General features: G+C 39.2%; 2 protein-coding genes across 7 annotated transcripts; one reads left to right on the forward strand and one right to left on the reverse strand.

The window, feature by feature from the left end:
* Positions 1-294: 294 nt before the first annotated feature.
* LOC107270962 (cell wall protein RBR3) lies at positions 295-9,126 on the reverse strand. Of its 4 annotated transcripts, none has more exons than XM_025088242.1 (4): positions 8,554-9,126; positions 7,442-8,463; positions 4,089-7,014; positions 295-3,776 (listed from the first exon to the last, which is right to left on the reverse strand). In XM_025088242.1, the coding sequence occupies exons 1-4, from the start codon at positions 8,558-8,560 to the stop codon at positions 1,828-1,830; spliced, it is 5,904 nt and encodes a 1,967-aa protein (XP_024944010.1). In that variant the 5' UTR covers positions 8,561-9,126; the 3' UTR covers positions 295-1,827. The 4 variants fall into 4 exon arrangements, with proteins under 4 accessions (XP_024944010.1, XP_015601954.1, XP_024944009.1 ...); XM_015746468.2 differs by having other exon boundaries at positions 295-6,638; positions 6,711-7,014; positions 8,554-9,124; XM_025088241.1 differs by having other exon boundaries at positions 3,813-7,014; positions 8,554-9,124.
* Positions 9,127-14,804: 5,678 nt separating this feature from the next.
* LOC107270970 (organic cation transporter protein) lies at positions 14,805-26,830 on the forward strand. Of its 3 annotated transcripts, XM_015746476.2 has the most exons (9): positions 14,807-15,458; positions 19,914-20,042; positions 24,187-24,524; positions 24,625-24,728; positions 24,807-24,961; positions 25,054-25,364; positions 25,657-25,969; positions 26,060-26,241; positions 26,345-26,830. In XM_015746476.2, exons 2-9 carry the CDS (start codon positions 20,015-20,017, stop codon positions 26,534-26,536), a joined length of 1,623 nt encoding a protein of 540 aa, XP_015601962.1. In that variant the 5' UTR covers positions 14,807-15,458; positions 19,914-20,014; the 3' UTR covers positions 26,537-26,830. The 3 variants fall into 3 exon arrangements, with proteins under 3 accessions (XP_024944012.1, XP_015601962.1, XP_024944011.1); XM_025088244.1 differs by lacking the exon at positions 19,914-20,042 and having other exon boundaries at positions 14,805-15,458; XM_025088243.1 differs by lacking the exons at positions 14,807-15,458; positions 19,914-20,042 and adding an exon at positions 23,939-24,097.
* Positions 26,831-27,566: the final 736 nt, after the last annotated feature.

Raw genomic sequence — 27,566 nt, forward strand, 5'->3', positions numbered from 1 at the left:
TCCTAGGTAACAAGAATGCCACTTTACGAGTTATTGTACATAAATGTCAAAAGAAGTATCTACAGTATTATGATATACAGAATTTTTTAATTGAATTTATGACTAGTAATAGATACCATGCGAATGTTTTCACGTTGGTAATAGTAAATACCGTAATAGTGACGTGGATCTGATGATCACCAAATTATAGTTTTACACTGAGATTAATGGATTTTTATTTGTTTCGTTTCATCGATTGATTCTTGGATTGAAAGAGTGAGCATGTGAGAAGATGATGATTAACGTAGAAAGGTGCAATGCTAAAATAGTTACTTTATTCATAATCAATAAAATTGATATATTACGGTTCGCACTATCAATATCTAATATTAATATAAGACACTACATCCATATTGTTCAACAAATGCATAATTTTTTCAAATCAGAAAAAATGTACAGTTGGGCGTTATCTTATTTTAAAAGTAGGCCTGAATATGATATGTCCTCGTAATCCACCTGCTTCATTATAATTACGACCGGAATTTGTTTTTCGTCGATTGCCCTTTGATCTAGGTTCAGAGTCACTTGATCCTGTCTATCCTGAACGGCCAGTTGATGATGTACTGTACCCTGAAGTACCTGATGGTGATCCAGAGACATCAGCGATGATATCTACTGTACTGCCTACGTTGACCGGAATTCCTGTTTAGTTCATATTTTCCATAGTTGTTGAATCGATTGGAGTTGCGTTAGATGATGAACCGTCATGTGCGGGATCTCGTGTAAAAAGTGCAGAGAATTCCACGGCAGTCCCGACGTAATTGGTATTGGATTCAGTGGCAAATTCTAATTGAAATGTGAAACTAGTCTGGTGCTATCCATTCAAATAGGAGTCTGGTGATGCGATTGAAGTGGCAAAAGATTGTAAAGTATCATCAGTATTACTGGATGAAGTAGATGCTTCAATGACAAAGCTCTCAGACCATAACGCTTCTTCATATTTAGAAGTTTCTGCAGGATCTACAAGAGTACCAAAAGAGTCCGTGACCGTGACAACATCAGCTACCGTGGTTGAGTCCGTATAATCAAATGCAGCTATAGTATATACTGGCAGTGATGTACTTGTATTTATAACAACAGCAACTGCACTACTATCTGACGATGTTATTATATCTGTAACTGAAGATTCCGTTGAAGATTCAATGCTTTGTTCAGTTGGACCACTTGAAATAAATGGATTTAGATTTGGGCTGATGGTGTCTGGAACTAGGTAAATTGGTGTGACAGTAAAAGGTAATGTGGTTGATGTATCTTCGATTCCTGATACATCCGAGGAACCCATGTAAGAGGTCGCGAAGTTATTGGCAACGAAAGTGCTGATATATTTGTCACTGATAGATACTGATGATATGCCATGGTCACTTATGGCAGAGGTGGTAGTAGTTACTGGTGTACTGGCATCAATATCAATGTTCTCCTTTCCCGATGTTGATCCAGCTTCGATGATGGCAGATGATGGTCCTACGTTGTTGATATCGGAAGAAGTATCAGTTGTATAGGTGCTTAATGATGATACTGAGTTTTCAATAACATATTCAAAATTGGCTGTAATGTCACTAGATATTGATTAACGTGCCCGCTGGGATATGAATCTTCAGAATCGCAAATGTTATTCATTGCAGTCTTGAAGCTACAAATGTTACATTTGACAAATAGTAGAAGATAAACATCCGAGAGTGAATGTATTGAAAGTTCGACCATCGTAATATATCATTCATTACTATTATAATTTAGTTTGTATTGCCTGACATTTCAAATATTTACACACAAAATTCGCAGGGAGCGTGGTTAAGCATTACCTGAATTAGCTACATTTATATTTCCTTCGTCAATGGATCCCATTGAACTTCCACCATCGGAATTTGAAGTTGAACTACCATTAACAATAGCTACGTCTACAGGAGATATATCTGCTACGGTGTTGTCAACCGACGCACCAACATTGGATGCAGCAGCGGCGGATTTAGGTACAACGTCCTTGAAGATAGATACTGCAGCCGCTATAATTTTGTCAACTAATGTAGTGGCATCAGAAGCAACGACGTCAGATGTAGAAGCTACGCCGTCAGATGCGACGACGTTGGAGGCAGATACAGCATCTGGCACAGTGCTATCAACTGATGCACCGACATCAGAAGCAACGACGTCAGACGTGGAAGCTGCGGCGTCAGGTGCAACGACGTCAGATGTAGAAGCTGCGGCGTCAGGTGCAACGACGTTAGATGTGGAAGCAGCGGCGTCAGATGCGACGACGTTGGAGGGAGATACAACATCTGCCACAGCGTTATCTACTGATGTTGCGATGTCAGAAGCAACAACGTCGGACGTGGAAGCTGCGGCGTCAGGTGCAACGACGTCAGATGTAGAAGCTGCGGCGTCAGGTGCAACGACGTTAGATGTGGAAGCAGCGGCGTCAGATGCGACGACGTTGGAGGGAGATACAACATCTGCCACAGCGTTATCTACTGATGTTGCGATGTCAGAAGCAACAACGTCGGACGTGGAAGCTGCGGCGTCAGGTGCAACGACGTCAGATGTAGAAGCTGCGGCGTCAGGTGCAACGACGTTAGATGTGGAAGCAGCGGCGTCAGATGCGACGACGTTGGAGGGAGATACAACATCTGCCACAGCGTTATCTACTGATGTTGCGATGTCAGAAGCAACAACGTCGGACGTGGAAGCTGCGGCGTCAGGTGCAACGACGTCAGATGTAGAAGCTGCGGCGTCAGGTGCAACGACGTTAGATGTGGAAGCAGCGGCGTCAGATGCGACGACGTTGGAGGGAGATACAACATCTGCCACAGCGTTATCTACTGATGTTGCGATGTCAGAAGCAACAACGTCGGACGTGGAAGCTGCGGCGTCAGGTGCAACGACGTCAGATGTAGAAGCTGCGGCGTCAGGTGCAACGACGTTAGATGTGGAAGCAGCGGCGTCAGATGCGACGACGTTGGAGGGAGATACAACATCTGCCACAGCGTTATCTACTGATGTTGCGATGTCAGAAGCAACAACGTCGGACGTGGAAGCTGCGGCGTCAGGTGCAACGACGTCAGATGTAGAAGCTGCGGCGTCAGGTGCAACGACGTTAGATGTGGAAGCAGCGGCGTCAGATGCGACGACGTTGGAGGGAGATACAACATCTGCCACAGCGTTATCTACTGATGTTGCGATGTCAGAAGCAACAACGTCGGACGTGGAAGCTGCGGCGTCAGGTGCAACGACGTCAGATGTAGAAGCTGCGGCGTCAGGTGCAACGACGTTAGATGTGGAAGCAGCGGCGTCAGATGCGACGACGTTGGAGGGAGATACAACATCTGCCACAGCGTTATCTACTGATGTTGCGATGTCAGAAGCAACAACGTCGGACGTGGAAGCTGCGGCGTCAGGTGCAACGACGTCAGATGTAGAAGCTGCGGCGTCAGGTGCAACGACGTTAGATGTGGAAGCAGCGGCGTCAGATGCGACGACGTTGGAGGGAGATACAACATCTGCCACAGCGTTATCTACTGATGTTGCGATGTCAGAAGCAACAACGTCGGACGTGGAAGCTGCGGCGTCAGGTGCAACGACGTCAGATGTAGAAGCTGCGGCGTCAGGTGCAACGACGTTAGATGTGGAAGCAGCGGCGTCAGATGCGACGACGTTGGAGGGAGATACAACATCTGCCACAGCGTTATCTACTGATGTTGCGATGTCAGAAGCAACAACGTCGGACGTGGAAGCTGCGGCGTCAGGTGCAACGACGTCAGATGTGGAAGCAGCGGCGTCAGATGCGACGACGTTGGAGGGAGATACAACATCTGCCACAGCGTTATCTACTGATGTTGCGATGTCAGAAGCAACAACGTCGGACGTGGAAGCTGCGGCGTCAGATACGACGACGTTGGAGGCAGATACAGCATCTGCCACAGTGCTATCCACTGATGTAGCGACGTCAGAAGCAACGACGTCAGACGTGGAAGCTGCGGCGTCAGGTGCAACGACGTCAGATGTAGAAGCTGCGGCGTCAGGTGCAACGACGTTAGATGTGGAAGCAGCGGCGTCAGATGCGACGACGTTGGAGGTAGATACAACATCTGCCACAGCGTTATCTACTGATGTTGCGATGTCAGAAGCAACAACGTCGGACGTGGAAGCTGCAGCGTCAGATACGACGACGTTGGATGCAGATACAGCATCTGCCACAGTGCTATCAACTGATGCACCGACATCAGAAGCAACGACGTCAGACGTGGAAGCTGCGGCGTCAGATACGACGACGTTGGAGGCAGATACAGCATCTGCCACAGTGCTATCAACTGATGCACCGACATCAGAAGCAACGACGTCAGACGTGGAAGCTGCGGCGTCAGATACGACGACGTTGGAGGCAGATACAGCATCTGCCACAGTGCTATCAACTGATGCACCGACATCAGAAGCAACGACGTCAGACGTGGAAGCTGCGGCGTCAGATACGACGACGTTGGAGGCAGATACAGCATCTGCCACAGTGCTATCAACTGATGCACCGACATCAGAAGCAACGACGTCAGACGTGGAAGCTGCGGCGTCAGATACGACGACGTTGGAGGCAGATACAGCATCTGCCACAGTGCTATCAACTGATGCACCGACATCAGAAGCAACGACGTCAGACGTGGAAGCTGCGGCGTCAGATACGACGACGTTGGAGGCAGATACAGCATCTGCCACAGTGCTATCAACTGATGCACCGACATCAGAAGCAACGACGTCAGACGTGGAAGCTGCGGCGTCAGATACGACGACGTTGGAGGCAGATACAGCATCTGCCACAGTGCTATCAACTGATGCACCGACATCAGAAGCAACGACGTCAGACGTGGAAGCTGCGGCGTCAGATACGACGACGTTGGAGGCAGATACAGCATCTGCCACAGTGCTATCAACTGATGCACCGACATCAGAAGCAACGACGTCAGACGTGGAAGCTGCGGCGTCAGATACGACGACGTTGGAGGCAGATACAGCATCTGCCACAGTGCTATCAACTGATGCACCGACATCAGAAGCAACGACGTCAGACGTGGAAGCTGCGGCGTCAGATACGACGACGTTGGAGGCAGATACAGCATCTGCCACAGTGCTATCAACTGATGCACCGACATCAGAAGCAACGACGTCAGACGTGGAAGCTGCGGCGTCAGATACGACGACGTTGGAGGCAGATACAGCATCTGCCACAGTGCTATCAACTGATGCACCGACATCAGAAGCAACGACGTCAGACGTGGAAGCTGCGGCGTCAGATACGACGACGTTGGAGGCAGATACAGCATCTGCCACAGTGCTATCAACTGATGCACCGACATCAGAAGCAACGACGTCAGACGTGGAAGCTGCGGCGTCAGATACGACGACGTTGGAGGCAGATACAGCATCTGCCACAGTGCTATCAACTGATGCACCGACATCAGAAGCAACGACGTCAGACGTGGAAGCTGCGGCGTCAGATACGACGACGTTGGAGGCAGATACAGCATCTGCCACAGTGCTATCAACTGATGCACCGACATCAGAAGCAACGACGTCAGACGTGGAAGCTGCGGCGTCAGATACGACGACGTTGGAGGCAGATACAGCATCTGCCACAGTGCTATCAACTGATGCACCGACATCAGAAGCAACGACGTCAGACGTGGAAGCTGCGGCGTCAGATACGACGACGTTGGAGGCAGATACAGCATCTGCCACAGTGCTATCAACTGATGCACCGACATCAGAAGCAACGACGTCAGACGTGGAAGCTGCGGCGTCAGATACGACGACGTTGGAGGCAGATACAGCATCTGCCACAGTGCTATCAACTGATGCACCGACATCAGAAGCAACGACGTCAGACGTGGAAGCTGCGGCGTCAGATACGACGACGTTGGAGGCAGATACAGCATCTGCCACAGTGCTATCAACTGATGCACCGACATCAGAAGCAACGACGTCAGACGTGGAAGCTGCGGCGTCAGATACGACGACGTTGGAGGCAGATACAGCATCTGCCACAGTGCTATCAACTGATGCACCGACATCAGAAGCAACGACGTCAGACGTGGAAGCTGCGGCGTCAGATACGACGACGTTGGAGGCAGATACAGCATCTGCCACAGTGCTATCAACTGATGCACCGACATCAGAAGCAACGACGTCAGACGTGGAAGCTGCGGCGTCAGATACGACGACGTTGGAGGCAGATACAGCATCTGCCACAGTGCTATCAACTGATGCACCGACATCAGAAGCAACGACGTCAGACGTGGAAGCTGCGGCGTCAGATACGACGACGTTGGAGGCAGATACAGCATCTGCCACAGTGCTATCAACTGATGCACCGACATCAGAAGCAACGACGTCAGACGTGGAAGCTGCGGCGTCAGATACGACGACGTTGGAGGCAGATACAGCATCTGCCACAGTGCTATCAACTGATGCACCGACATCAGAAGCAACGACGTCAGACGTGGAAGCTGCGGCGTCAGATACGACGACGTTGGAGGCAGATACAGCATCTGCCACAGTGCTATCCACTGATGCAGCGACGTCAGAAGCAACGACGTCAGACGTGGAAGCTGCGGCGTCAGGTGCAACGACGTCAGATGTAGAAGCTGCGGCGTCAGGTGCAACGACGTTAGATGTGGAAGCAGCGGCGTCAGATGCGACGACGTTGGAGGTAGATACAACATCTGCCACAGCGTTATCTACTGATGTTGCGATGTCAGAAGCAACGACGTCGGACGTGGAAGCTGCGGTAGCAGGCACAACAACGTTAGATGTTGCAGCGGCGGCGTTAGATGCCACGACGTTGGAGGTAGATACAGCAGCTGCAACAGTGCTGTCCGCTGATGAAGCGACGTCAGAAGCAATGACGTCGGACGTGGAAGCTGCGGCAGCAGGCACAACGACGTTTGATATTGCAGCAGCGGCGTCAGATGTAACGACGTCAGACGTGGAAGGTACAGCGTTAGGCACAACTACGTTAGACGTTGCAGCAGCTGCGTCAGTTGCGACGACGTTGGAGGTAGATACAGCAGCTGCAACAGTGCTGTCCGCTGATGAAGCGACGTCAGAACCAACGACGTCGGACGTGGAAGCTGCGGCAGCAGACACAACAACGTTAGATGTTGCAGCGGCGGCGTTAGATGCCACGACGTTGGAGGTAGATACAGCAGCTGCAACAGTGCTGTCCGCTGATGAAGCGACGTCAGAAGCAACGACGTCGGACGTGGAAGCTGCGGTAGCAGGCACAACAACGTTAGATGTTGCAGCGGCGGCGTTAGATGCCACGACGTTGGAGGTAGATACAGCAGCTGCAACAGTGCTGTCCGCTGATGAAGCGACGTCAGAAGCAACGACGTCGGACGTGGAAGCTGCGGTAGCAGGCACAGGCGTTAGGCACAACTACGTTAGACGTTGCAGCAGCGGCGTCAGATGTGGAAACTGCGGTGTTCGGTGCGTCGACTTTGGATATAGATGCTGTATTTGTTGCAGTGTTGTCAGTCGATGCAACGGCCTCAGGTGCAGCGAGGTTAGATACAACATTGTTAGATGTGGAAGTTGCGGCGTCAGAGACGATAATGTTGGAGGTAGATACGGCGTTTATTCCAGTATTGCCAGCAGAAACTACGGGTGCGATGACGCCTGATGTAATAGTATCAGATGGGATAGTTGCTATGTTGGATGGAACGGCATTTGATGTGGATACTGTGACATCAACTGAAGTACTTCTGTTTGGTACAACTACGCTGGATGAGGAACCTGCGTTAATTGTAATTCCGGCCTTTGATGCAACTGCGGTTAATGTGGGGTCTTTGTTAGATGATGTTCCTACGTTATCTATAACTGCACTTAGTGAGGATCCTACGTTAATTGCAGTTCCGGTGTTAGATGCAATTGCAGCCAGTGATGAAGGTCTGTTAGACGCAATTCCACCAGTAGACGGAGCTGCGGAATTTTTTCCATGCAAACTGGCTAGAAGTACCGAAACAGCCTTAGGTGTTTCTTCTACAGATATGTCATTCTTCGCAGAGTTTTCAAGTTCCTTCGACTCTTGTGAGTCCGTCTCCTGAGATTCTTCACTATCTTGATCTTCAATAGAGTTCTCATGGTCATACAGTTTTTTCAATTGTTTCTTTGCTTTTTTAATGATATCCTTCCATTCCGAAGAATCATTTTCTTGAGAATCAGAATCCTGAAGACTGTTTTCCAATTTTGCAGCCTTGATGATTCGCGAAATATCGTCATATTTATCTTTCAAGATTTTCTTAACCTCGTCACCGTAATTAACCGATTCATCGCTTTCATTTTCATAATGATCTTTCAATTTAGATAATTGTTTTTTTATAGAATCCCACGTGGGCGCGGCGATCGTTGTACCAATCAAAAGCACAACGATACAAACACTGAAAACTAAAAACACGTATCGTCAGAAAAACACGATTAATAATTAATAAAGAATATATTTCCAATAGCCCAATAATCGACACTCCTAAAAATTACCTTTCATAATGACAAAATTTTACACTTCACTCAGTCATTTATGATCACTCTAAATGATTATTACGGTTCACTATAATTATTCAGTTCACTTTACTTTGAACTGAGAATGAATACTCTCTTATATACTATTATGTACCTGGAGACATTGTCTTATCTGGCTTGTTTAACCCTCCCATGAAATTTTTAGTTTTTTAACAGATTTATTGCTATTTCCGTAATGAGTCACAGTACCGTGATCAAGTAATCCCTATTGTACATATTATTTTCGCATACCAAATATACGTTTAACAGTAACGTTTGCATCTAGGGGGCTTACGTAACATGAAATGAATTTAAAAACGATTAGCATTGATTTTAACAAAAGAGAAAAATCTAATGACAACAGTATGAATCTCTGCAGAAGTCGTACATTACAAATTTTAATTGTTCATTTTTAAATATACGACTAAATATTTCCATAACGAACGTGCGTCAAACGAAATCCCACTCTTTTACATTATTCACGCACACGAAGCGTAAGTACATTCAGACTTATCTCACAACAATAAATCAATTACGGAATAATTTTCGCAAACGAATTCCGCAAGTAAGATACGAGATTCACAATGAAAATTAGATAATTAGATATTAATAAAACATTTTTTTTAACATAAACATAAACAAATCATACAATACAGATGTAATTTGAATTACAATAAAAATGCAAACCCTGTTTATCATTTCATAGAAATATAATAATAATTATCTTATTATCGTTATCAATAAAATAAATTAAATTCTGAATTTAATTATATATATCTTTTATATATATCAATAAGACAAAGAATATCAGGCGCACATTTATAGTCACAGTTTGTCACCTTCCAATGATTTTTCACATCATACAGAGATCATTAAATTTGTATGATACATATAGGTACTGTATGTTTATACGTGGTATAAGGATATATACCGGCCGAGAAATCGTAAACGTTAGAAAATGAAAGTGACTGGTGGATTTAAGAATATAGTGAAAGTGGGAATGATCCTGACCCAGGACATCCAGCTTCCTTGGAGAGATCTCTGATGAAGTCGAGGTGGGTTAATAGAAATCTTGGTTGGGTCAGGTCAGGACGATGGGAGTGAAAATGAAAGTGAAAACGAAATGAAACTGAAAGTGAACGGATATAGCCATACCGGTAGTTTCTGTTTGTATTTCACTTGTGGGAGTGAAATTGAGGGCAGTAGAAGTGGGCCAGTAGAACTACGCACTCATTTACATGTATATTTGCGCTTATATACATACATTGAGGTTTCACTCCCAATTTTTATGGCTACAAATTGAACTTTCTTATTAACCTTAGACATAGTTGGTATGAATCATCGTTAGAATATTATTGTTACAAATAATAGAAGCAATAAACATTTTACGTTATCACGAATCCCGACGTCATCGCCATCCGGGTACCAAGATCAACAATTCATAACATATTGGTATGCCAGATCATTGTGTTTGCCATGTTGTGACGTCTTTGAGATAGAAAACATAATTTTGATTGTTGTGAATTCTGTGAGTGATAAGGATAATTCCCATTAACAATTTTTTTTCAAAAAGTCACTTATCCTGGACTTTGAATGGTCTTGATCCATTGGAATGTACGTGTCATCAGTTTATACGTCACATAATTTTTCTGTATAATTGTTTTGAAAATAAAAATTATTGATGAGGGTTTAGATGACTTTTTGTTTTTTATAACCGTGGAACGTACACATTGTGCCGTGTCATTTGCTACATTATTTGAGACAACTTCCTCCCATAGATGTTGACTGAACAGGTAAAATAAACTAGACATCCAATGGAATATTGTGTCACGCGGGGCTGAGTGTTGCAGCTGTCTACCATTGAAATGCTGTATATACATAGATATATGTATATAGTACATATCCAAGTAGCGAGGCACAAAATACACGAGCATGTTTAGTTTACTTAGGCTAATCGCAAAGATAAATCGAATACAAATGGTAAATCATTATGGTGGAAGCAAGCCTTATAGTTAGTCAAGCGTTATAAATAAACTACTGATCTGCTAAAATATTACGAAAACTTCGTATTATCAGTGCGGCATAATTTCTATAGTTCGTATTATAGACGGCAGATGTCGTTACTTGCCAGGACAAAAACACTGCTATATTTAGCACGTGAATACATTTACCTACAGTCGATACAGAATTGAAAATTAAATTTCAACAGCTGTTTTCAACATCTTCGAGTTGACAGATGAAATATACATATGTATACAATTTATCTCCACATATTTGAACGTGGCACTTGATCACCTAGGGGATACAAAGTCACAAAGGAATAAGAAAAAGAAACTGAAAAGTTTCCAACTGGCAGGATTTTCATGCACCAAGCGTAAGCAGTACATGTTACACGTTGCATCCATATGTAAGGAAAGTTTACCAATGGAAAACGCCATAATAGACTATAGATACTGTACGTTTCATGTACTTTACACTAAATTCCACTGAAGTAAAAAAGTAGCCAATGATAACAATACTGAACGATTATCAACCAAGAAAATAAACTATTTTTCTAATCACAGACAACACTACAACCTTAACAGTCCAATCACATGCGCCTTAAATCCAATCTTTTAAATATAACAAAAAAATTATCAGCGTGTATATTTGTAAACTGTGATCGCAGACTTATTCTACATTTAAACACATAGAATTTCAATCACGTACAGTTAAGACGAGCCTCAGTCAAAGGCGAAAGGTTACCTCGTGTATTTTGAGGATAATGAAAACTCTAATTGCGATTATGTACTTCAACATCCGATGTGTTATCTTATAAATGTAATAAACAGTGATAAATCCATAAAGTAGAAGAAATCATTTTTGCATTCGTGATATCGTTATACATAACAGTCATCCACATTACATTCAGATCATATATGTATAACGTAACGCTTGTAAAATTATTCCTATAAGTAGAATCATCAGTCACCGTGGAATATCCCGTTCTGATTTTTAAATAGTCAACTCGATTCCATTATTAAAAAATTGTCTAAAAAGAGGTAAATAAGTGCATGAACTGCACAGTCCCTATCAAAAACTCACACGCATACGTTCATATGTGTATATTATAAAATCATCGACTCTGTCCTATCACAATTGCCCCAGACGAACCAAGTCATGGGTCATTAAATATACTTGTTAATTTCCCCAACTCATATATAAGTTTCACGATTCGTTTATTTATTCCACATGCTAGGTCATGCGTTGGCTAATGCTTATAATTATGCCTGTGTTCGGGAATTCTTATTGGTTCATCCTCTTCAGCTAATTTTCTTATCTTCAATCTCATTCGACACTCGATACACACACACGATACGACACGTTCGATCCTCGTACACTTCACATTTTGTCTCATCAGTTTGATAATTCTTATTATTATATTTATATTCATTAATTCCTGTCGCTTCTTTCTCTATGTAGATATTTTTCCTATTTCTCCTCCTTTTATCTCATCCGATCCTCTCCCCATGTCTTTGCATCCAATTACATACGATAACTCCACGGAATCTATAATTGCTCTAGCATGATACATGTAATCTTCACAGATTCAAAATATTCCATTCCTCAACCAAAAATTCTGATAAGAGCTGTTACGAAACAAAATTTAAAATTGCTGAATCTGGAGCGTGCTCCTGAACAGTTCATGTACATATGTAATATATGTGGTATTCACACTGTACGTGAACAGTATATGACTGTTAATCTCACTTAAAGGTCAACGGCGATAGGGGTTATCAATAAGTAACTAAAATTACTCTTACTTCCAGGAATATTATGAAATTTTCATTTGATGGGGAAAAGGTAAAAAATTAAATTAAACTATGACTGAAATACATTACAAGGAAGTCTATTATATTATTCCCGTAGTATCGTACATAGTCGGTCCACGAGTTCAATGTGTATTTATGACAGTTCGTGAGCAATGCAATCCTTAGCAAGTGACACGTGGTTTTCTATAAAGTAACGTAAACGTATGTTAAAATAAAAAAACTATACGGTGCCTTATAACAAACGTTTTATACGCTGGCACGTGGGCCGTACTGGAGACTTCATTGTCTTACTTCTTCGATTGAACTTCCGCGAAGTAGCTGAATGAAAACTCGTCGTAAATACTTTAAGAGAGGTCAAAGAGGTCCAGTTTAATTCTGCAATCTAGGAACTATTACGTTAAACCATATCCTCCTTAACGGCAGGATCCCAAAACTTTAAAACTCGTTAAGTCTTTGCTCGCAATTAACCAATCAAAAGGGCAACAATTTGCTGTGCGAAATCATCATCGCAGACTCTGCGACTTATTCTCTAGTCACTGTCAGAAGATCGAATGATCGCTTTTGCAGAGAAGAATACCGTATGAAATGATATATGACGAAGCCTTCTGGAAACGTTCAAACAGATTCTTCAAGATGTTCGATATACAACAACAACGCGTGGAATTTGATACGCGCCATATTCTTCTAAGAATTCGAGCGAAAACAACTGCGTATACGTAAATTTACTTAATGCACACATGGATATTTGCATATGACAGTTCATTATATTAATATGAATGGTGGGATCAAAAAGTTTTGACTTGTATAGAAACGAAGTGCGTTCCCCGTTAATGAATGTTTCCGACGACAATTAAGCCACTTAAAGGAATGAGTCGCTCACATGCAAACTTGCTATGTATTCGTCATAAACGTATGTATATGCTTTTGCATTTTTTTAAGAAATATTTTTAATAAAATCACGGGTAACACACAGCCGTATAAGACCGCACTAAAATCTACGAATGAACTGTTAAATGTTTAAGTTTTAAATTTTTTGAGAAATTTCTTTATTTTAGATTTTGATAATTAGACGTTAAAAATAGCGTTTCTGTATAAATTCTGCAATCGCAAGCTTGTAGTGTGTGACTATGTGACTTGAGGGGCCAATCTGTTTGCTTTTATATTTTCTTTTCGCAGTTCACATATTTTTTGTTGAATTCTTAAAAATACACTTGGATTAATCAAGAGGCGTCTGATTTAGGAACGACAGTATTAGCTATTTGCGTTTCAATCAGAACCGACTTAATCTGAAAATTCCATGGCGAAATGTCTAAACGTGATTTTGTATCGTGGATGTCGAAAACGTATCGTGGATGTTTTATTAAGTATCGAGACAACTCGTATACACATGAAAACAATGCCGATTATGATTTTGGGAAGTAGTAGAAATTCTCGAGAATTAATAACAATTTTGATTTCATCTTATACAGCGTGTCTCATTAATATCGATCAATTAAATGCATTTCTATTTCATCTTAAATTTAAACGTTTGAGTTTTTACGTTTACATTTTTTAAAATCCATTGCTAATTTTGGTTTTCTAAAAGTATCGATTTTAATCTTAGAACGATACACCAAATAATCCATAAGGCAGATGGTATACCGGGGTCATTTGTGCCTTATGCATTTTCCCAGATTTAAATTGACAATTTTAATGGATAGAAAATATTTGTATGATTTTCAAAAAAGTTTTTTTATCAAGAGAAAACATTTCGCAAACACATTTTTACCAGATGCATCATTGAGGCAATCGAAATAGGTAGGACACCCATAAATTTTGCCCAGTGGGATACAAACCCAATGCCCAGTGTATATACTTATTAATATACTCATTATACACTGAAACTTTATACATTCGAACGGTATGCCGTTCCAGGGTTAATCTAGCTAGATTTGACATACGCGATCAATGTCATAATTTCACATTAACACCACATTAGCACCACATACATACTTTTCAATAATGAACCACGCTACCTGTAGGTCAATCTAGAATTCATATGTGGTTTCCCATGACTATTTATATTTATTGAAGTCGACACGCTCATTTCGCGAGACACCATGGAATGCCTGGGATTAGTGTAAAATTCCGTTAAATTTATCGTAAAAAATCGCTTATCTGTAATCAGTTGAGTAGAACCGATCCATCTGCCAAATATATGAAGCGTGTGATTCGAATTCTTGGTTTCATGTAAAATCTTAAGAAATCGCATATATTATAATTCAATATTTATCATTTGATATGTTATCAGTCATATGATATCAATTGGTCACCATTATCGTTGCGTAAGGTCTTTTTTCCTATAGCATTTTCCTGCACTAACTTTCCCACCACCACTGGTATCCACTTGAAGCGCGTGGCATGATGCCGTGGAGAACGTACCACAATACGAGGTTTATGTTGACGTGCTAAACGGCCAGCGACGCCAGTTTCAAACGAGCTACGCTCGCGCCAACAAACACGAGCAGAACGTCTCGACGACTCGTGTCTCAAGAATTGCTTAAGGAAATAAAAGGCGGGATGTATAATAAGAGAAAGCTATAATAGAAGTAGTGAGAAGTTGATAGGAAAACAGGGAATAAATAAATTTGACAAAAATTTCATAAAACTTTTAATAGAGATTGAATTTTGACCTAGTAAAATTTTGGATTTAAAAGAAAAAAGAAAAGAGAGCATCAAGAGTGCACTTTGAAAATAAATTTTCTGCAAACCTGTCAATTAAAATAATACACAGATCAAGATACAGCTCTGACAATCATTGGGGGTTTTAAACTTTATGATAATCGAGATATCATATGTCAAATGAGATAAGAAAATTTCACGAATTTTGATTATCGGTATAAAAAGGAATTTGATCACATTATTTTCTTATTATGTTCCGTCATACCGTATTGTATTGAAAAGATCAATTTCAAATACCAGAAGTGCTTCAACATTTTTCATTTGATCAAGTCGTACCAGCACGAGTGGTGGAAGTTACGAAAGAGAAGTTAGGCGTAGTTCGTTGGCTCGCAAGATTCCTCAAAACTTTAGGTAAGACACGAATTTAATTTTCATGCAACAGTATTTTTGGCTGGTTGATTTCCTTCACTTTTCCGGGCTTCACTTGCCAAACTAATACATATTAAAACACTAGTATGATCATGAGCAGCTGTATACGCTTTGCTAATATATCAATAATGTACATTTCGATTTGAATTATAAATCTATATTGGCATGACCGTTTGCACAACTGAAAGATTATTAACACCTGATGAATACATTGGACATCGAATGCCAGACTCAAAGTTCGAGCGGATTGAAAATCAGGTATAATTAGACTCTAGAATAGATTCTCGATTCAACCATAATTTTGTTTGAACCCTTTAAAAAAGGTAGACGGCTGGCAGCGTCAGTTACTCAGTGGTATTGGTGCTAGACGTATATTTCTTAACGACCTTTGGGCATAAAATGCCCCGTGTACCTTTTTCGTTACACCAGAAGCTTCTTTGGAAAAAAAAGTTGAATTATTGTGTTGCGAACAAAAATAAATACAGCAAGTGCACATATTTAATTTTAAAGGTGTAATATTAATTTATTTATAAGTTATGACGAAAAAATTCTAAAATAATGCAATAGATTTGATTTTGTTATGAATTTAAGTATTTTCTACAAAAAAAATATGAAATATGTAATTTTAGTCATTTAAAATAATTATGATTTTTGATAAGAATCAAAAAACAATGCTACAACGTTAAGTTTCGGCTTTAAAATAGCTTTTTTATTATTTTTTCGTCGATTAGAAGGAGAGATATTGAATTTCGCCAAAAAAACGCATTTTTTTCAAATGTTCATATCTCAAACTTAAAGTAATCAAACCTAATTGAACCGGGCTTCGTTTTATGGAGAATCGCAAAAACTTTAATTTGAAAAAAATGCTCTGCATCAATTAGTAGCGAAGTTATTAAAGAAAAAAGGCGGCCGGACATTTAGTTCCGTCTGTACCCCGTAGTCTCGTGCGCGAAAAGAGATGTTTACCCATCAAAAATTAAAATACCAAACTCAATGATCTGTCATAAACACGAAAACGTGTTCCATTAATCATTATAATATAAACAACGCTCACGTGTTTAATTTGCACCTGAAGAATTTAGTTCAAAATTGATTTTAAATCTTAAAGTAAGATACGCCATATGTGCAAACAAACATTTCTACGTGTTACATGTAAATATATGACACAAGACGTCGAAGTCAGAAATATATTTTACAGCTTCGAACTAAAAAAAAAGAAGAAAAGAATTTACGGTTTCACTACTGTAATAAAGTATAGTCGCGAATGAGACTAATAATAAAGAAATGACGTACCAAAGCGCCTTGCGACCGATGTAAATTTCAAGGAAATGCTCTAGCACGTGGTGTCGCCGCCCACGCGATCCTAAACAACCTACATGTGCATATCCCGCATATATGTACAAACTGGCAGCGCGGATTATCAAATATGTTCTATGCGTACGTATGTAACTTGATCATAACCATGACCATGCTATCATAATCTATCAGTAAAAATGATCTTACTATTTGCCTGCTTCTACGCACGATTTTCGAATAAGGTTCAAGGCTCGCAACCATCGTAATAAATATGACGATAAAATCATAGATCATTTAAATTATCAACCAAGCGAAAGATTGGATAGTAGACACTCCTAGAATAATTGCGCAATTCGTCATTATCATAAATTCATGTCATAAATTAATTCTCAACATAAATCGACCGTGACCAAATAAAAAGACGTACAATTTAACTTTCATAAAAGTTTTGACAGCTGCAATAACATAATCGCGCAATTAAACGATTTTTTAATGAAAATTTAACTCCACTGCTGTAATTGATATTGTGTGTGCATCGATGACGTCACAAAAATGCAGTATCTAATAGGGACTGGAAATTCTTGGAAAATTAACCGCAGCAACGATTTAGATAACTATGACAACAGCAATTATTGGGTCGACGCTTGAGATGCGTGGCGAACATGAAACGACCGAAAGTCGAGAAGCCCGACAAGGCATATCGGTGACGAGTCAAGGCCGTTGTAAGAGTATCCCTATTGAAAGGATAGTGTAAAGTTCCGTGGACCTGCTAATTACGTATTAACGAGTAACACATGTCGGGGAGAAATGATTTTTCATGTAAAAAAATAGTTTGATCGTTATTCAATACATTAAAATATACTCAGATTTGAATAATACATATATATAAATTGATAAATAATAATAACAATTGCGTTAAAATAACTTTGAACTACCATTGCTTCGGCGCTACTTTTAGAAATAGTCTCGTACGGCTATACTGCGTAAAATAATTTTTTTACGACGAATTTAGAAATCTTTATTCTCAAAAGTTCCATTAGATAAAAAATTAATTATTAAACTAATGACTTTTTCGGGGAGACGTAAAACAACAGTCAACAACTGGATATCCATATTAAATATCTAGTCCGTATAAGTTAGTAGCTAACGACGTGAAATTAGTGCGATTTACAAAATAAGAGAATGTGAGAAAATCAAAGGAAACTTTAACGTTTCGTTGTCTGGAAAAATTGGACTCAACTGCCTTTTGCAATTGCTTGTAGACGCCAGCAGGTAATTGTCTGGCTGTATTTAGAAGTAATAAGCCGCGTGTGTGATAACGGTAATTACGTGGATAATAAGCAGGCAGGTACGTCCGTCTGGTTGTAACCCATTGGCATCTATTATTTTCTATGTTTATAACGATCGTTCACTAGGTCAATAACAAGCGGCAGGATAGATTTAAATAAAGAAAGGGTTTCAATTAATTATTAAAATATAAAAAATTAAGAATTGGAAAAAAAAATGTGATAATTACCTTGAGAGTTAAAGACAAGTTTTTTGCTAACATATGAATTTCATTTTAATCGTTAAATGTATTTCATACAAAGCAGTTTGAAACTATAGGCGGACTGGAAATTCTTCGTATCTATTAAGAGGCAGTTGAGTTGGCATCCTTCGGTTCCATTTACGTATTATCATTGAATTATTGTTAATTATTTTTACAAAGAAGCATGTTTATCTACTTAAATCGTTATATGATTCTTTATCCTTATATTGCATACTGGAATTTCCTTGTGCGCTTATTACTAATAGACTCATCCGGTTCAACTGATCCTGATGAAGAATGAAGAAGTTCAGATTTCTTTTATAACTTTCTTCGACACGTGCACCAATTTTTATCGATACTTCACGTTTGATTCATTTGTGATATATAAAAGAAAAATTATTTCCCATCATTCTATGTGGTAAACATCAACCATAACTACCGTATACTTTGGCAGAGTATAAATGAGATATTCTATTTCTTTTAGCACGCTGAATGAAGCATCACACGTAATCAGCATCGACGATTAATTTTCCATTTTTAAGCCATCATATAATTTAGCAAATATCGCATATGTGAATTACTGCACCTAAATCAATTTCTCATCGATGAGCTATATGAATTTGATAGGAGCATCAAATGCGAAATCGCTGATTTGTGGCAGTATGATCGATTCTTAAAAAAAAAGGGTAAATAAGGTTAAGAGAAAAAACTGATCGATTTAAAATGAATCAGTAACAGTCACTTGATATTTTCCTCGAGGAAAATGTAACGGCGAGAAATTTGAAATGTTTTTTTTTTTCAAAATTTCATAAATTAGATACTGATGCACGAGGCGTCTAACCTAGATAACAATATCACGAATCGTTATCTTATCCAAGTACAAGCAACGTGTTTAATCTGGATTAAAATGATATTGGCGGATTGATCTTTATCGTAGACACACGTGCAAATGATGGAAGATTGCGTCCGCGAAACACGATACGTAAGGACACAAGTGCGACTTAATGTAATCAATTGGCTGTTGAACACAAGTGCGATAAAATATTTCGATCGAATTATTAATCGATGGAATTTTATTCTTCACTTCGATAATCAAGATTACTCATATTGTCAAGAAGACCTTTCTATCGTTGTTTACGATAAACAGTACGTTAACACCTATTAATATGGTACTAAACTGTACCAGATCGCGAATCGGTATAAAGTGCAAAATCGTTCGAGCACTTTTTCCAGCTTATACACACGTTCCACGCGGTACGTAGTAGTCGTAGTAGAAACTACGTGCAAATAATAGCGAGGGAACAGTTTATCAGTAACAAAGTGAAAAACGCGTGTTATAAGTACCGATAAATAAACTATAGTCAGATAAGTGATATGAAAATAATTCTTTTAAATTATCTGACAAACGTGATAAAATGTTAGTACACTGTCGCGAAAATAAATTCACGAGTGTCCTCAGCATAAACATATCAATTTTTCAAGACAACTCTTCACGCATTCTTAATATTACTCATCGAGAGATGCAATTATTATTTTTTTTTCTTCATCGGTACGTTCACGCTTCGCGACCTTCCTCGTCATTCTCACATGGAGAAACGTTTGCTATGTTGCAGAAAGTGCATTTGTATGACTTGACTGGGAAGCCTTGTTCTTCGTGGAGGAAAACAGACGCCGTAAAAAGAATCGAAAATACCTGAGTCGGAGGAGCAGCGATATGAAGGAAACGCAAATCAACGGATATGGTATGTTGTCGTATATATATATTTTTATTCATTGTTCCCTACGCGCCATTCTTTCAAAGAATCGTTCTCTCGTTCGTTTATTCATTCAAAAATTTTGAATCTTGTCAAAACTCATGAATCATTCCAGCGCCGAATGTTACAGCGCAAGGCTGCACGTCAGAGACATTCACGGAATGTACCGCGAGACGCTTACCGCTATTTACAGATCGACACTGCGCTGACCTTTTGTATTCCTTCAAAAGGAATCGCAATCAGCGCCATTCACGTCGAAGGTTGATTTCTCGAAGGTTTAACGAAAGTTGCTCAATGCACTTTTTACGAAGTCGACCAAGGTAGAGCAGTGAAGGTATTAAGTCGCCCTATGAACGATCTACGAATATTATATAAATAATTATCATACGCAGTTGCACATAGCTATGCTGCTATACTGTAGTCTACAAGGGATGGGATAATCTGCTAGTGTAGTAGCCGTGGTTATTCGATAAACATTTGAACTAAGGACTTTTATCATGTTGACATTGACTGATCAAGAAAATCTTGTATGGATAGGCTTTGAGTCAAAACATTTATTTGAATTACCATACAAGAGAGTTATGCTATTAAGTAGCAGTGTTTCATGCGTGAGATATTTTTCTGATGCAATATCTAAGCAACGTTTTGTCATCTCAATGATAACTTTGTCCTTACAATTTCCTTTTATATTTATCAATTAACGTAACTGGATTTATTTTGAGATCGACGATTATTGCCCTAGTTAAAAATCTAACCGTTACGGCGCTGCATTCGTGTAAATGTACTCTCGTATCAATTGCTTCAAGTAAATTGCACTTTTAAGCCTGCATTCGCAGTCGGTTCATTATCTTAAGCATCATCTTAAGTCGTAATATACTTTGTATTAGGACGGTGCGTCTGCTTCGTCTGAAGCGCAGACTATGGACAGTGACTTTAGAATTTAATGTTCCGAACTACCGAAAAACATTGGGTAACGTCAAAAGTTATGAGCGCACTTTCCACTTCGGTGTACAGTACACATATACGTCTATCGTAAGTTCAAAGCTCACAAGGGCAACGCATGCGTACAAAGTTCAAAGATAGACGAGAGAGCGAGGGAGATGAAATTATCAAGCAGACAGTTACAATACCCTCGTGACGGAATTTAATTCCCGAGGATTCGCACGGTATCAAAAAGTGGCGTCGATCTTTTTGCGCCGTGTTGCTACGCCCCTGTGACGTCTTGCACTTTCGTCCAATGATAACGTTCGCTTTCACGTACACCCACTTGTTGCGCAAGGGAATGCTCGAAGGCCTCCTGACGTCAGGGACACTCCTCTTGTATTGGTGGGGAATCCAGTCGAGCTATCCAAGAGTAAGATTACGATAGTAAACAGATTAATTGAACGCAAAGCAATTGAATCGCGTCTTACGTGTCTTTCGCAATCCAATTAACGAATATCTAGCAAATACATGACTCCCAATATGACGCGTTATATCCGTTTAGGAATTGTGCTTCTTGTGTACACTGGAGATCAAATGAGAGATCGAATTAATTTCATGGATTGTTTAGCGACTTACATTGTTTCCTATTGTGAGTTTGGCGGGACATTTGAATTGTTTGAAGAAAGACTGTTGCTAATAGTATACTATAGTGATTGACAGATTCACATTACTATTTATTGTTTTTTATGTAATTTGCCCCTATGTGAGTAACTGATGTACCTGTTTATACGTGTATCTAAGTAAATTAATTGATCTATATAACTGTTTAGATTTTCTTGAATTTAGTCAAGGATCTAACTATTTTTTGCCTTCCTTACGCCTGTGAATGATATTCCGAATGTTTTTTTACTTCGACTTGGTAAACGTCTTGATGCATTTTTTAAACTCATATTGAAATATATTTACGAGCTGTTTTCGCATTAATTTTAATTTTCGAACGGTGCAGTATGAAACTTGAAAAAACAATAATATCACTTTGTCATCTGGTTTTTTTCCCTTCTTTCAAGTGGCGCCAGCGCAATGTTTTCTGTTCTTGTTTCGACAGCGCTGATCATCTCTTCTTACGCTTGTGGTTTCGTTGTACACAATGAGATTATCTAGATGGCACATAAAAAAAAGAAACTAGTTAAATTACTTTTGTATCTCGATTGCCGAACTTGGATATGAACTTGATCTTGATGTTAATGTACTGAACTCAGAAAGCTAATAAATGATATTTTTATCCCTAGGACACTGTAAATAGTAATAGTAGTAAATTTATCATGACTATCGATAGCTTCTTAAAGATTTTAATCGAGGCTAAATAAAAGTAGAAAATTTTAACGATTGCACAATGGCTTGATATTATCAGATTTTGTGAGTTATAAAAAACTTGATTACCGATATAAAAGATAATTTTTATACATAAAAATATCAAGTTATTCATTCACACATTTTATCAGTTGTCTCTGACTCAAGCGAATACATTTACATCGTAATCATTAAAGGTAAAAATCTCTAATCAGCCGATACCCATTGCACCATTTCGAAAAGCAAAACCATGCAAATTATTTCGAAGAAAATATAATATATTTATTTGACATATTAAGAAACACCCGTCTCCTATAATATGATTGAATGGAGAAGTTCAATAATCTAACTAGCACGTTTTAATTGCTAGATTGGGTTAACCTTCGTCTAAGATCTCTATGACGTTTTTCTCGGACTGATTGGTCGATTAACTCGATAAGAGGTCACGTATATCAGTTCACATTGGCGGCTCGATTCATCCTCGGTACATGCCAATAAACTTCAGAAAAGACCTTTTAAACATGACCACTGTAGTTTATAATGACTAGACTGGCAGCTATCAAGGACTTTGTGCATTATGTGTATTGACTTGTTGTCTTTTGAGTGAATATGCATAAAAGGCCTTGGTCTAATGAAAATGAAGTCTAGACGATTAATAATCGTACGTCTTGGAAGATTATTAAGAATTGAAAAACAGGAAACAAACAGACATACATATACAGGTTGGGACATTTATAGTGATCAGATGGTTTTTTTTCGGAAACGATGCCATATATAAAAAAAAAATTTCAGACTGAAGTTGTAGGGTTTCAAGGAGGACGAAAGATTCCGTTATTGAATTCCTTCCTGAGTGCAGGGGTTAAGGTAATTCGAAGGTCTACTTTCAATTTTTCCATGGGATGATGCAATGTTTTTTCCGGAAATCAAAAGAGCATCCACTTTTGAGTCTTAAAGTACAAGTACCCTAATGTCCCAAAACTGGCAGGTGATAAGATATTTTAAAAGTAAAATGTAATATCCGTTTTCTACATTAGCTGGAATCTACTATCTAGTGTTCCCTGTCTCTCATCCTCCTTCCCATTTGAGGTCACTATAAATGTCCCACCTTGTATATTGTATTGATTGAAAATTGAATGATATTATTGAATGATAATTTAATTGAATGATAGATTTAATAGTACTGGTGGTTAATGGCAATTAGTCGATTATAATTATTACGCATAACTTTGTATTGACTGTGAGTAAAGATTTCATTCGAAGTAAATCTTGACTAAACTTTTATAATTACACATGACAATGACAATACTTAATGCAAAAACGGGTTACAGTTAACATTAGCATTGACGTTGCGAGCGAACAGGGTAACGTCGCATATTGATGTATGATAATAGATTATTTTCCTGTGCAGACAGCCGTGTCAAGATATCAACTAGTTGACAATCAATATTCAACGAAATTACAAGTGGAGTAGAAAATGTACATACATATATGTAAGGCATACAATGCTATACAGTAATAATATACAATAATAATACTAAGTGTCTAAACGAAATAATGTAATACGAAAGGGACGTTCATTTAAATAGGTTCTATACGTGCTGCTAGAAATGTTGCACGGTAAGACAAGATATAGAGTCTCCTGTCAGGAAAAACGAAATAACAAAGAAAGTAAAAGAACAACAAAATTGTAACTGCTAATGTTCGTAGTACCTCTAGGCACATTGGTCGGACGGGAACCTGGTGTCGTGTACATACCTACTGAGAAGCCGGTCAATTATTTATATCACGCAGAAGAATGCAAATAGAAAATTTATACTAAAAATAATCGGAAGACTCATGTTGTCATTACTCATTACAGGAGACGTGCACGAGAAGGAGAAAAATGGGTGTCATATCGCAAACGAAAAAGACGTCGAGGCTGTTGAACATGAAGAGGTCGATGCGGTTCAAGAGGCTATGGGAAACTTTGGCAGGTGGCAACTCTTAGTGTGTGTTGCTATTTCATTGGTCAAGTTTCCCGTAGCTTGGCATCAATTGGCCATTGTCTTTATGGCGCCAAAGCAGAGTTTTAATTGCACTGCCCCTTCGCACTCTGAAACGAAAGATCAGTGTTTGGTTAATTTCAACGGTACTCTGACAGAGTGTACCGAATGGGAATTTGACAGAAGTATATTTCCGGAAACGATAATATCACAGGTAAAATAATAAATAATTATTAACGTACTTAAATATGTTGAATTATAAGTTTGACGGATCAATTGTTATTAAATGATACCACTTTTTTTATTGTTCGCAGTGGAGTCTAGTATGCCACAGGTCGCATTATGCAAATATCCAACAGTCTGTATTAATGTTTGGAGTTTTACTTGGAAATATTTTCTTTGGCAGCTTGGCTGACAGGTAAGATATTTGACAATTTTGTACTTGACTCAGTAGATTGTGCCAAGACGATAAGGATTGTTTTTGTTTGAATTGCAGATATGGAAGAAAAATACCATTGATGATATCTGTGGTTCTACAGATTGTTTCTGGAATAGGCTGCGCTATTGTTCCATGGTTTCCGGCTCTGTTGATACTGAAGTTACTCAGCGCCATGGCTACGGGTGGAACAATGGTCACCAGTTATGTCATCTGTGAGTTTGAGAGATTTTAATATGTCATTTATCATTGAGTCAATCGTTTATCATTAAATTAAGTTTTAATATGCAATCGTTGAAATTTATAGGTATGGAAATTGTTGGCAGCAAATGGCGTGCGGCCATCACGGTTTTATACCAGATTCCATATAGTTTAGGTCATATGACACTGTCAGGCCTTTCTTTCTGGTTCCGTCATTGGCAGCATCTTCAATTAGCCATTACCATACCGTCCATACTGCTTCTTGGGTACTGGTGGGTTGTGCCGGAATCACCCAGGTGGCTGATAGCTGTAGGAAAACAAAGAGCAGCTTGTAAGATTTTGCAAAAGGCTGCCAATGTAAATAAAGTTAAAAGCAAAGACATTCCTGACATGGTCAGGAAGCACTGTCTTCATCAGGTAATACTACGTGGGATATTGGAGAAGTATTTTTAACCCTTTGTGGACGGAACTTTCAGACATCCTAGCGTCCACCTGAACCGAGTGATTTGAGATGATATGACTCGTGAACTGATAACGACTTAGTTCCTTCAGAGAAAGATCAAACTAATAGACAGTGCAAAGTCCGGAATGGAAATAAGATTTGGGCAATTGTCCGTAGACACGCGTCCTCAAAGGGTTAATAGCGATATTGATTTTTGATAATCAAGAATTTTCATAACGATACGTTATTTTCTTGAATTTCTTTCAGAACTCAAAACGCACGGCGTCCGATCACAAAGCGTCTTTTCCGGATCTCTTTAGGACGCCTAACATGAGGATCAAATCTCTAGCAATATTCTTCAATTGGCTTGTATGCGGAATGGGTCTGTTTGGTATGACTCAGTACATAGGTCAAGTAGGGGGAGACATATTTGTCAATTTTGCCGTTTCCGGTGCTATTCAGATACCTGGTAATTTTCTTTCTTGGTGGGCCATGAGTACACTAGGAAGAAAAATTACATTAATCTCTAGCAATACCACAGCAGGCATTGCTAGCCTCTTACTAGTGATGGTTTCAGCAGGTACTTACCACGAGATACATCAAATTACTGCATTAGTCAAAATCAAATGAAACTAGCAATTTTTACACTCAAACCTTTTGTGCCTTTCAGAAACTGCATGGCTAAGGCTATTATTAGCCTGCTTTGGTATAGTAGGAATGTCCGTATCATTTACCACAGTTTACCTATTCTCTGGAGAATTATTCCCAACTGTTGTAAGAAATATTGGAGTTGGAACAAGCAGTATGTGCGCCAGAATAGGTTCCATGGTAGCACCATTCGTAGTGTCCCTGGTAAGAAGAAATGTAGAATGAATGTTTTTTATTTTTTTTTATTTATTTTTTTTACAAAACAACAAACTTAGTTCAAGACACTAATATTTCCAAATTTTATTAGGGCTTGATTAAAGGATGGCTGCCACCTATAGTTTTTGGAACTCTTCCATTGATGGGCGCAGTTCTGTGTTTCTTTTTACCGGAAACGACAGGATGCACGTTACCGGAAACTCTTCAGGACGGTGAGGATTTCGGAAAGAAGCAAAAGAAGTCCAAAAAACAGAAAGAAGCAGAGGCGGAAGCCGTGCTCTGAATAAAAATAACCGGATGATAGATTTGGTGTTTAAAAAAAAAAGCCACGAGGAGAGTATAATTATGAGAACTGATCAGAGAACCAAAATGAATGAATAGTTAGAAATTACTGCGATCATTCCGCATTATTATTTATTACATCACATAAGCCTGACGATATTAAGACCGAATCGCTGTACAGAAATATTTGTATCAGTTATATACAGCGCCTGTACAGACTTATACATGACTTGCGCAGACGCATGGATAACACTTTGTAAGTAGAATAAGATCAAATAAAATTGAAAAAAAAAAATGAAAAGTAACGTGTACGGCAATTCGTGGAAATTTTTCCAGCGCCATAATAAATTGTATTGCATAATAAAATATGCATAATTTACGTCTAAGTAAAAATTTTATAAAATAGAGAATCGTAATACTTATTGAATACCGCTGCCATTGTAATACGTGCACACGTTTATGTTTATGTTATGTGCAACGTCAATGTTTTATGTAAATAAATGTCTTGTTTTATAAAACGAAAAATCAATTCTGTATCTTTATTTACAATTAGCTGTCTGCTGATTAACATGCCCTGACATTTTTATGATTCACTTGTCAGTGAATTTTGTCAGTCTTCATGGTCAATGACTTTTAATGTCTCCGATGGTACTATCCTATCTGTTAGTGGCAGCAGACTAATTTTTATACGATACACAATCTGAGGACTTCGATGCTTACTCTTCGTTTGATTTATACTTTCAATGTTCATATAGAAATTTTTATAATTTCATATTAGTCATACCTACATGATGACAATAAATTGTATAGTAAATATCACTAATAGCATGCTGCGATGTAACAACGGGATACAATTATACTTCCCAGAACTCTTCGATAATCGTTCATTGATAATTATCGGTTACGGAGAGTGAAATTAACTAAGAAAATTCATGACCATGATAACCATTGGAAATTAGAGAGACAAAACAAAGAATGAAATATTTTTATTATTAAATTGTTGCTGACAAAACTCACAGCATTGTTTCCCA

This window comes from Cephus cinctus, unplaced genomic scaffold (assembly GCF_000341935.2).
Source record: "Cephus cinctus unplaced genomic scaffold, Ccin1 Ccin1_scaffold0857, whole genome shotgun sequence".
Taxonomy (NCBI): Eukaryota; Metazoa; Arthropoda; class Insecta; order Hymenoptera; family Cephidae; genus Cephus; species Cephus cinctus.